This window comes from Lipotes vexillifer, unplaced genomic scaffold (genome assembly GCF_000442215.2).
Source record: "Lipotes vexillifer unplaced genomic scaffold, Lipotes_vexillifer_v1.1 scaffold1009, whole genome shotgun sequence".
NCBI lineage: Eukaryota > Metazoa > Chordata > Mammalia > Artiodactyla > Lipotidae > Lipotes > Lipotes vexillifer.
This window is the reverse complement of record NW_006772405.1, coordinates 343,862-356,121: the sequence shown is the minus strand read 5'-3', so window position 1 is coordinate 356,121 and position 12,260 is coordinate 343,862. Positions and strand designations below refer to the sequence as shown.

The 12,260-nt window shown below is 36.5% G+C and overlaps 1 protein-coding gene across 2 annotated transcripts in view; it reads right to left on the bottom strand.

Annotated features, from left to right (window-relative positions):
• Window positions 1-12,260, bottom strand: part of FBXO38 (F-box protein 38) — a 54,521-nt gene that overhangs the window by 31,085 nt on the left and 11,176 nt on the right. For both annotated transcript variants that reach the window (XM_007447484.1, XM_007447483.1), the window contains 7 exons: window positions 11,919-12,052; window positions 8,983-9,146; window positions 8,608-8,773; window positions 6,081-6,218; window positions 4,778-4,915; window positions 2,591-2,684; window positions 1,440-1,570 (listed from right to left, as the gene is read on the bottom strand). In XM_007447484.1, coding sequence (XP_007447546.1) covers window positions 1,440-1,570; window positions 2,591-2,684; window positions 4,778-4,915; window positions 6,081-6,218; window positions 8,608-8,773; window positions 8,983-9,146; window positions 11,919-12,052 — 965 coding nt within the window. The remainder of the gene's footprint in view (window positions 1-1,439; window positions 1,571-2,590; window positions 2,685-4,777; window positions 4,916-6,080; window positions 6,219-8,607; window positions 8,774-8,982; window positions 9,147-11,918; window positions 12,053-12,260) is intronic.

Genomic DNA, 12,260 nt, shown 5'->3' with positions numbered 1-12,260 from the left:
AGAAGCCACTGCAATTAGAAGCCCACGCACTGCAACGAAGAGTAGCCCCCGCTCGCCACAACTAGAGAAAGCCTGTGCGCAGCAACAAAGACCCAATGCAGCCCCCAAAAAAGGTAAAGTGTTTTTCTATTGAAAATGTGTGTTGAGAGGAAAGAAACACTATAGGGAAATAGCTGGTTCTAAAGATAATTCTCAAAGACATTCTTTCAGTGGGCCTAAAGGTGGCAATCATGAAAATACAAAATTTGTCACGTTTTTAGCTTTCGAGAAAAACAAAAAACAAGACCGTAGAAAAAAACACCAATTACCAAGCTAATAATCTTAAGTTACTACACAGATACTATAGAAACAGAATGTTAGCAACTTCACTGAAAACCAGAAAAGCCTGATACCAAATACATTAATTTTATTTGAAATTACTATGCTAGTTTAGCATTTTAAAGCTACATTGGTAAAAAGCTGATCTTTTCAAAGCTATATAGACTAAAAATGATTCCTGTGTTAAAAAGGCTAGAAAATAATGCTTTGATTTTTTTTAATGCTTCACCTGTATTGATGAGAACTGCAACAAAGTAAAAACAAAAACCCCAACTATTATTGTGACATATATCAGAAATGAAAAGGGACAAACAAGTCATATTGTTTGATCTAGACTAAGAAGAATTAAGACTTCTTATGTTCTTCTACAATGCAAATTAGATCCAAAGAAAAAATGTCATCTGGTATGACAATGAGAGTTTAAGAAGACTTGTTACAAATTACATGGGTAAGAAACTAATTCTTGCAAAAATAAAAACATGCTGAAGGTGTAAATGTTTTCGCATGTCTGACTAATGTCATGTGGAAAAAAAGTATGAATAATGAATTGACATGCATTCAAACCCAAAGGAATGAGTTCCCAATTGTAAATACATTCCAGAAAATGCTGTGAACAAGCCTTCCAACAGCAATCATCATTAAACGAATACTGACCATTATGTGCTCACACTATCTGGAAAATCCAGAACCCCCAGTGGGCTTATTACAGAAATGAAGAGCATGGGCAGGGAATGGGACCTCATCAGAGAGGACCATCAAAAGCTTCAAGAAGTGTGGCAGATCAAATTCAACAAATGGAACCAGGGATGACATTCTGTGAAAAAAATGAAGCAGAATGGGAAAGAAACTTGGGGAGCAAAGGCGAGACAATATCAAATGTAAATAAGGATCTGTTTTGGGGTAGACAATCACTACACTTTCTATAATATGCTAAAATCAGAGGCAATATAGAAAGAAAAAAATCACTGACACTACAAGTTTAAATTTTTCAAGAAGTGACAGCACCTAAGATTTTAAGCTGTTTTATATTCAAGAAAATAATGGCACATCCCAATTCAGAGTTCACTTTGTCAAGTAAGTTCCTGACAACAATTGTAGGGATTAAATGAGATAATTCTTACTCTGCAGCAAAAACTCATCTACATATCCCAGATGAAGGGTTTCAAACTGGGGGAACTCCAACTCTGCCATCTTCAGGGCAGAAAAGACGCCATCTTTGGTTAGGGAAGGCTGGATCCGAACTTCATGTAACCTATGAACAAAGAGATACATATAAAAGTAAAATGAAAGCCATCAGAATCAAAGGTACTTCCTAATGTAAGGCTCTGAAAGAAGTTTATCTTACTGAAGTGTCAAATGCAAACAACTTTCCCCCCTCCACTAAAAAATATCAGATGTTTCCTTTAAAAGAGTATTTTATAAAGTGCAGACACGCCTTATGTGTACACTGAAGTTACAGTAAATAATAATGAGTTACACTGTTATAATCTTATATCCTTTCTGGTACTTTCTTAAACCTGATTAAGTCAAGGCAAGAATCTGCATCTGGCATTTCTTTAATATCTTTTTTAGGCTAGTATTAAGTCCCATTTAAGCAGAGAGTATAGTTCTATAGTAAGTAACAATATTTACTCACTTAAACTTAGATACAGTCTTGTTTTATTTATATTCTTAATATTCTACTGATGGAAAGTAAGAGTTTTGTTTTTTAATAAATTGAAAAATGGTTAATTCAATTTAAGTATTATAAAAGTAAAAGTAGAGGTAGACTTTTGATATGTAGGAAATAATAAACATGGCATAAAGTGATGTGAAAATAGGTTAAAAATATAAAGATGTTAAAGGTCAGGACTCTGAAAAAGCTGACTTAGAACACTGATTTCTGAATAGCAAATATTATCACCAACTAACTAAAACAACTGGGAAAACCATCTGGAGGTTAAAACAATGGCTCCTGAGCGGGCTGCTGACACCAAAGCATCAATGCTGACTTCTGTTGGAGTCTCAGGCACTTCCAGATAATTGACTGCTTTTCTCTGATGAGACCACGCCCATTCAAAGCTTGCTAGGTCTGGCATGCAGCTCAGTTGGTCATCAGTTGTAACAGAAGACTCCCACTAAGTGATAACCTACTGCTATTTAAACAACTCCTTTGTATTTTAAATCTGAAAAAGGCATGCTCAAACTTCAAACACATATTCCCACCAATTTTTATAAAACAGGAAAAAACATAATTCTAAGACAAAAGAAACAATGTGAAGAGGAAACATACCTACGGGCAGCAGTGATGATGAGGTAACCAAGATCTACTTCAAGTGCATTTTTGCAAGCTCCCAAAACAATAGTGTGCAAATTTCTAAAACCACCTAGTTAAAGGAACAAAAACAATAAGTGTTCCATTTGACCACAGCACTGTCAGTAAAGCATTTCTACATACTTTAGATGATAATTGTTTAGGCGTAATCATTTTAGTGCTTGTATATCACATTGTGGTTTTAACTTGCATTTCCCTAATGATTAGTGAAATTTATCATGTTTTCATGTTTACTGGCCATTTAGATATCCTCTTTTGTGAAATCTTTTCTATTCAAAATGTTTTCCCATTTTTCCTATTGTGTTTTCTGACTTTTTCTAATTTTAGTTCTTTCTGGATACAAGTCCTTTGTCTGTTAGCTGTATTGCAAATAGCTTCTCCCACTCTATAGCTTGGCTTTTTACTCTCTTACTCATGCCTTTTGATGAACAAAAAAATCGTTAGCCCAGTTTACCAATTTTTTTCTTTATGGTAAGTGTTCTTTGGTATACTATTTAAGAAATCTTTGACTACCAGAGGTCAAGAAGACGTTCTCCTGAGTTTTCTTTTAAAAACTGTATTTTTTACATTTGGATCTATGACTCATCTGGAATTAACTATTGTGTGAGGTATACTGGCTCCTTAAGTAAAATATAAGGTGGAGTCATTCTTAAACGCTTATTAGGGAAGAAAAGTCTCTGCTGCTCTTTTAGGCCCTTTATGCAAACTCTTAGCTTTTGGTACCTCTCTCCAGGTCTTCTAATGAATGACTGCACTGTGGTCTTCTTTTCCTTTCATTTTTTAAATTTATTTTTTACTTTTTATTTTTACAAGAGGTAAATAAACTAACACCAAGCATTCTTTTCCTTTCTGATTTTATCCTGTTAGCTAGAGCCATGGAATAAAAATTATGCTGTTGGGCTTCCCTGGTGGCGCAGTGGTTGAGAGTCCGCCTGCCGATGCAGGGGACACAGGTTCGTGACCCGGTCTGGGAGGATCCCACATGCCATGGAGCGGCTGGGCCCGTGGGCCATGGCCACGGAGCCTGTGCTCCTGTGCCCCCCACGGGGAGAGGCCACAACAGTGAGAGGCCCACGTACCGCAAAAAAAAAAAAAAAAATTATGCTGTTGATCTTGAGGAAGTCTCCATCCCCTTCACACAATCTAATGAAGTGCACTTGTACCAGACTTGATTAACTGACAAAATGCTAAAAATGTACTTACTCATATTTTAACAGTATTAAAAATGATAATGTCTATTTGTTACCAATGGTACTAGATAATTTTTCATTTATATTTTGGATATTCACAGTTACATTTTCTGATCCCAACTATTAATTATCTATATAGCTAAACTTCTTGGTCTTTTTGTTGCAGTGAGGAGATAATTAACGTGGAGCATGTTATGCTACATATGATCATTTAAAATATAATTATGGGAGCTAGAAAGTAAAATCTTTTTTTCTTTTAAAAGCCAACATCTGATGGATGGACCTAATATCCAACTGATAAACATGAAAACATTTTATATACTATAAGTATTAAGCAAATGTTAGATTAACATTACTAATGCCTAAGTTCTTCTGTAGAACTAAGTTGTCTAAGTCAAAAAACATCTCTTCCCAGCAAAAGGCACTAGGATATCTCTGTTAACATCTCTCAGAAAGAGTCCAAATATAACATGAGTTATTAACTAAGCAATAAGTATTAACAAGCCAGAAAACAGGCCTTATCACTCTACTATTTTGAGAAGGTTTAACACTGCATAAAAAGGAAATGAGTACTGGCCACACTCATGGTTACTTATTCTTCACTAAATACACCAGACAGAAAGTACAATTACTAACAAGCATTTTCTTTTATAAAGACTCAGAAGAGAAGCTAAATAAAAGCTTAATAAATTTTAAACTAATTTTTTTTTTTTCTTGCATTATGCGGGCCTCTCACTGTTGTGGCCTCTCCCATTTGCGGAGCACAGGCTCTGGACGCGCAGGCTCAGTGGCCATGGCTCACGGGCCCAGCCGCTCCACGGCACGTGGGATCCTCCCGAAACGGGGCACGAACCCGCGTCTCCTGCGTCGGCAGGCGGACTCTCAAGCACTGCGCCACCAGGGAAGCCCTAAACTGATTTTTAAAAATATTTAGTAACTAAAGGAAAATGAATACCTGATCTCCAACTGTCTTCAACTACATGTTGGATAAGACCTCCAAGGAAAGGAACTCGAACCATTTCCAAATGTTCCAAGTTGCGGGCAGAGGCTAAGCCTGTTACTAAAGGGACATATTTCAAGGAGTTTGTGGGTCCTGGAGAAAGACAATTTCAATGGAACAATGTAAATTGTAAAGATGATTTTTCAAATCAGCAACTGAAATGAATAACTTATAAATTCTATGTCTGAAAATGACAGCCAAGTGGCTGGCTCTCTGCAATTTATACTTCTCATTGGAAAGAGTATTAGTCTGTTAACCACATACTTATTCAGCATAAGGATTTTTCAGTAACGTTGGAGATTTAGTATTTTTTGTAAATTCCCTGAAGTTTCAATAGTTTTGAGCTCAAAATAAATAAGGGGAAAAGGCAAGTTGAAAATTTGATCCTTCACTCTAACAAACAGCTCAATGACTTAAACATCTCTCTATGTGACCAGTGTTATATTAGGTGTTATGGAAGATTACAAAAGATAGGATCCTATCCATCAAAGAGCTGGCAACTGACGCAAACATAAAACTAACATAAATAATTATAAAAAAGATAAAAAGGCAGAACATATCAGGTACAAAAATAAGATCCGATATACTACATAAAAAAGAAAAAAGAAAGTTTGAAGAACAAAACTTAAAAAATGTATACAAGTGAAGAGGAAGAAGGAAGTGTAAACCTCAGGACAAGGAAACAATAATATGGAAAAACACTCAGGCGAAAGCCGGTATGGCTGTTTGGGAACAGTGAGTAGGCAGGCCTGACAATAAAAGGAGTACCTTAGAAAGGAGTGTGAAATAAGGATATCAAGAGGGGCCCTGGGTATTATGAATTCTGAAGCAGAACAGTTCCCACTTGACACACTAGGGCAACAGAAGTACTGAAGGTTTCAGAACAGAAAAGTAGTATCATAAAAGCAGTGTTTTATGCTTTAAGGTAGATTAGGTCAGACAACTATTTACATGCAGAATGATCAGGAGGCCAGAGACAAAGAAAGTAAAACAAATTTATTAAAACAATCCTATAAAAAGTGCCTATAAGAAATATGTAGAGACATTTTGACACCTTATTTTTTCTGCTAAGGGTCAAAGACAAATCATATGTCTACTGTCTTTAAAACAAAAAGTACATTTACCTTCATAAGGTAAGTTACAAACATAAACAGTAATAGCATAATATAATTTCACTTACAAATGTAGCTATGGAGTTTGCTTTAGGACATTTTTAGAATAGTATGTGTATAATTCCACCACAACTATGTACCCTTACCTGCACAGTTCCTCATGACAAAAGTTCGTAAGCTGATGCAAAGAAAATCTTTGAATGGCTGTGGTTTAGTGAGTCTTACCCACTTCATATAAAGGTGCCTTAGCATTGGGATACAAGGAATTTCAGGAACATTCACCCCTAAAGCATATATACAAAAAAATAAAAAACAAGAAAACCACTAAAAGACTGTATTCTGTGTATAAGTTCAAGAGTCTATTTTTCAAGTTAACAATATATCCTTCCTGTATATTTTCATCAGAACAAATTACCTAATTAACACGTAGGAAGATAAGCTTATTTAAAACAGGCTTGTAAAGAACAATTTAAGAACACAATAAACAGACTATTATTTCTTTAGAAAAGGCATATGGGAAGATGGGATTTTAAAAGTACTTCTACATTTTATACACACAAGTTTTTCTTGCAACTCTAACTCTTCCAGAGTTACTAGGAATCATACGTGCAGAGGACCATTTCTGGAAGAAAGGGGATGTAGAGTGGGAGGATAAGTCAGGAGATATGGAAGGAGACAGAGCACTGGGTAACTTGAAAATTCTTATGGTACGAAGCAGTTTGAGGAACGTGTCCAAGAGTCTAAATACTGTAGACTAGGGAACAGCCAAGAAGTGACACAATTCTCGGAGAGAAATACAAGGATCCAGGGTGATGGCATTTAAAAAGCAGTAGCTGGCAAAACCAGTTTAATATAACTTTTAACCTTGAGTCAGTAGAAGCCCTGCTAGCAATAGCAACTAGAGAAAGCAAAATTGGGAGTACTTAAATTGTTGGTTCTTTGAAAGCTAAATTCTGCAGAATGCTCCTACTATAAGGGTTACTCCTTAACCTGGTCCACGCAAAAAAACGTAGTTGGCTTTAGTACTGAACTATGCATAAACACTGTACTAAATGGGGATTAGTCCAAAGGAAGAAAAGCAGAAGAAGTGAGGTACAGATTGGGACTCAAGATGCAAAACTCACAAAGGTACATTTAGCATTTACCATGATGGTGGTCGCTCCGACTAGGAAACCCAAGGGTAGCAAGGGTGAGACAGATCCAGACAAGACAGTTATATTCTATGCCCAATCCACATTTTACCCCAAATCCATTCTATAAACAGAGGACACAATTACCTGTCTTCCCCAGCATTTTCAGTAATTTACTATACACATCTGTATCACCAAAACAGTGTTAAACTGCTGAATTAATCAAATGAATTAAATGCATTTCAACAAAATTTACCAAGTACTTATTATATTTGCAATGAACTGTGACAGGCATCACGGAAAATATAAAGATATAAAAATAGTCTCTGACTTTACAGAGCTTGTATTATAAACTTTAGATATTATAGAATCCCTTTATTATCTAAAAGTCCGAATTCAAACTAGATATCCAACTCCTTCATCAGAACCACTACTCGATCTTGTAAATGAAGGGTTGCTAGAGAGAGAGCTTTGCTCTTCTCCCATAATTGCACATCTAAGACTTATTTAAGACCTAGTCCTTATCATCCCTGCTGCTCTCCCTTCAGCACCTGACCCAGTTTCAGAAATAGCCAGTTCTTCAGGGCCATCCCCAATACCTGGAATAAGGTACAGGAGATACTCAATATGTATATTTTAAAGAAAATATTTAATAAATATTAATAGTCAGACTATAGCAACAGAAGTCCCCCAAAATTCCTTTCAGCAACCTAAGCCAAAGATGACAAATTAAATTTGAGAAAATATCTGTTCTTATCATTTACTTAGGTTGAAATTATTAGGATACAATTTCAGAGAATATTTAGATGGAGAATGCACACTGTGACCATTGCAAATAAGGTGCCTTTGGAAAAAGACCATTCCCTCTCCATTTCTCAGGAAAAAGGGAAGTGGCAAAGTTTTCCATCAGCTCTGGGTTGAAGAAAGAGGGGCCTGCTTGGAGAAGATACAAGTAAACTTAGAGTTATCTAAGATTTTTTATTCTGTGATGTTCTAGAGCTGAGCAGGATAATAAAGTAGCCACTAGCTACATGTGGCTATTTGATAAACATAAAATAAAATTTAAAAATTCAGTTCCTCTGTTTCACTGGCTACAGTGGGTACCATATGTGATAGTACAAATATAGGACGTTTCTATCACCACAGAAGGCTGTACTAGAGAACTCTCCTCTAGAGGGTAGAACTAGGAGCAAAAGGTGGATGTCTGAGAACAAGGGCAGGGTTCTGGCTCATTCAAAAAAGAAACAAAAAACAAAACCACAAAAACCCCAACAACTTTCAAAACTACCCAAACTGCCTATCAAAACGGGATCAGATTGGTTGTGAAATAGTAGTTCTCTCACCTACCTGTCTGCCGCCAACCCCCCACTCCCTGGGGCCCTTTAATGGGAAATCTAAAATTGTATACAAGTCTCACAAGCATTTCTTTTGCCATCATCAATCAGCAAAGCCGTTTCTAAAATCCTCATTGTTCCCTTTCAGTGAATATTCAGCTGTATGGCATTTCAAGGAGTCACAAGCAACCCAAGAAACATGTACTTACCAACTAAATGTAAAGTTTGGATTTTGGCTCCTACAGGAATTTTCAGTTTATTTTCAGGAGGAATTGGAAATGCTCCATTACGATTACGAAACTTCCCCAAAATATGAACATGTGGCATGTATGTCCAAATAGATTCTACCAATTCCAAATGAGAAGTTTCCACACCCTACAGAATAATGCCAAAGCAAACACAAGAAAGGCTTTTAATTTAGCATCCAAAGCTTCTATTTCTGTATCATAAGATGCTAAGTATGCAGTGGAACTTAAAAGTTCGTTGTGGATGAAATTTTCATGTGACTGAACATGTTCTATCATTCTTTTAATTTAATATTTCATCAATTAGTTGATGTCAAATGTTCAACCAGGTGCACTCACCACTAAGTTCGGGCATGCCTGCAAAGCTTCCAGAACTCCTGGAATGCTAAAAGCCTCGTGGCCCCGTACCCTTCGCCTCTCAAGGTATCTAGGGTGAAGGCCATATAGCTGTTCAACATCTGGCATCTTCTTCAATAGTGTCAGAAAACTGGAATCTGTGAAGCCTAAGAAGTTCACAAGTATTTAGAGCCAAGTTCATCTTTCTGTTGGTCAGAATGTATAGGCACTTGTAATTTTTATCAAAAGTTAAAACAACAACAGAAAAAGAGATTTCCTTTTTAAATTTTCATAAGGCTAACACTACAGCTGAACAAATGGTTAAACAGAAAAGATTTCCCTTAGTAACAGAGGAAATGTGTCAGGAACACCACTTATTCTGAGTTGATACTTTACAGCTGAAACTTTTAATTTACTATTTTCTTTTTTGTTGTTGCTTCTGCTTTTAAGGCACATAAATCTTCAACTAAAAACAACACACTTTTAACCCAGATGACTTGGACCTACTTGACTGATGTGTGAGGACGGACAACCTTTCTGGCCACCACCCTCCTCCCTGAAAGGTACTCTCTGGTCCATAAAACCTCTAGGCTCTATAGAGGTCACAACTAAAAAAATAAGTAAGATAGGATCCCCATCTTCAGGAAGCTCACAGTTCTAACCCAAATCCCATCTCAAACTGCATTCTCTTAGTTACCCATTTCCCAATCATTACTTTATCCTGTGTTTAACTATCATTCCCAGGACATTTTAGACAATTCATTCTTTTGAAAAAGACGGATGCAAGTTAGCTAAGAGAGCATAAGCAATCCAAACTACGAGGATGCTGAACTGACAGAAAACTATTTATCTGAGAGGCCAGCTGTGCTCCACAGTGGGAAACAACCAGATGGGAAGAGAAAGATACAGGTTACTTCCACAGTACAAGTTGCTGGTGCGGTAAGGAGATAAGTCTCATACTGATGATACTTTATTATCTTACTTTTTGTTTTTAATGGAGGCCACCAGAAAGCTAACTGTCTACTCACTAATGATAAATAAAAATATTAATTTTCAAGAATAAAAATGAAGTCCCAAACCATTAAGTCTTACTACAGTTTTCAAAAGTTGTTCTACTTGTACAGGGCTAGTCTAGATGCTATGTTAGCTTCAGATTCACAAAAAAAATGAAGAGTAAGAAGGGACCTCAAGAGATTACCTGGTCTCTCTAATTATAATAACAGTCCTTATTATTGTCTTATACAGTAACTCTACGAAACGATTCAATGTGTTAACCATTTTACATATCTACTCTCACATTTAAAAATGTAAAAAATGAATGTGACCTTTGCCAATGTCCATCCTCTCTTGTTGTATATTACACGTTGCCTCTCTCCACCTTCTTTACAGAGATGGTGTGAGAGTCCAAGGAGATCATATATGTAAACCATAAAGTGCTATATAAAAACCTTATTTAGCATTATTATATAGAGAATCAGGCTATAAACTCCAGAGACCAGACAAAGGTGGCATTAGCAAAGCAGGGTTAGTAAGACCTTATTCTAGGCTATAGAGACTTTGCTCTGACTCTCTTTTATATTTGTTGCAGTGATGGGAAGTCTTGGGCTCACAGGTATTTATCACAGTCTAAAAGAAGCCAGCAATGTGCAGACAAATTCTTCTCTAATTTGATACGGGGCAGAGATTTTAATTGTAAGATTGCACCACATGGGAGCTCTGCTATCCTATCTCTTTATGTAGTGCGTTAACCCCATGTCCATATTTCCTACTGGCCTAACCTCCATTAAAGAAAATCTAATAAAAGAAATGACAGTCCTTTTCACATTGCCCTGATTTTTTCTTTCCTGCTGTCTCTGCAGTATGATGAATGCTTTTCCCTTACGATAGTTTCTTTAAAGTATTTGAAGACAAATGTGCTTTGCTTCCCATTCTAGCCTCAAGTCTCTGCAATGTTCTTCACAAAAAGATATAGTGAAAACTCCGGCCAACTGATAAGAGTTATCAGTTGACTGATGACCCTCTTGAAAGCTTATGTAGCACCCCAAACTGTACAATATCTCAGTATTTCAGAGGCAGTCTGTTCTGTTCCACACAATAGAACAGAAGAAGATAATTATCTCCTCAGCCCTTCACTTCTATTAAGGACCCCTCCCCTTTGCCCAGCACCACAGCTTCATCACATTTTCAAAATATCAGGATCTGAATATTGCTGATGAAAGGTAGTTTAAAAAGATATTCAAAATTGCTAAACAACATTAACTAAAGTGGAATAATTAACAGATTGGTGTTAACTGAAAAGAAGCCTGATTAGCCCTTAATATTATTTCTCCCCTTTGAGGTGTGCTCTGCTTAACTAAAGTCATGAACTTTCTTTTCTGGTGGTCTCCTTACCTGAGGTCCATTTGTTGTGGTTAGGGTACTAACTTTGAGTTCTTCACATGCAAGGCCAATGCATTATTTGAGAAATCTCCAAGACCTAGCACAGGCCTTTTAAAAGTGCTAAAGAAATGAAAGTTCCAGAAGTGCAATTTCTGTGACCTACAACTACAGCAGCTTTACAAAAACTGATAAATATCTGTTTAACCAGAGGGTGCATGAAAACCTGCATCATGGAAGAAAGGACACTTTGTCAAATGTGATAGACATATACTTAGCTAATCAAAGTCTCAATATGTATTCTCCAATCATATATTTGTGGAATAGACTGATGTACTTTCTTAAGGAGTAGGAAATGAAAACAGACCACTAAAACAGTAAAGCCTCAGGCAAAACTCATTTCATCAACCTAAACTAACCTAAAAAATTTAGATAAAATCCTGCCTCCCTACCTACAAGGTGCCTAGATTGCCTATCCCAAAGTAACAAGTAGCTTTTGATGGGAACATTATTAGTAGTTTCCAGTGGGGCTCCACTGTACATTACAGGCTAAATTTACTTACCACTTGGCATGTATTCCCACCATCGCCCTGCACAAAGATCCACTACCCTCACAACTCTCAGATATAGGGTGACTGCTTCCTTTAGCTTCCGGGAAAGACATTCCATACACATGATATCCTGCAGAGGGAGGTACCTTTGTAAGAGAAAGAAACTCATATTTATCAAGTGGGTAAGTACTTCATCTCACTGACAGGTTATTTTTTTCCTTCCTCCATTCTCCTGCCCCTCAAATAAAACAAGACTGTAGTAATATTCACCGAGTTGTAAGATTAACATGCATACATACCTTTTTACTAAAAAAAAAAAAAAAAAAAAAAAAAAAAAAAAAAAAAAAAAAACAA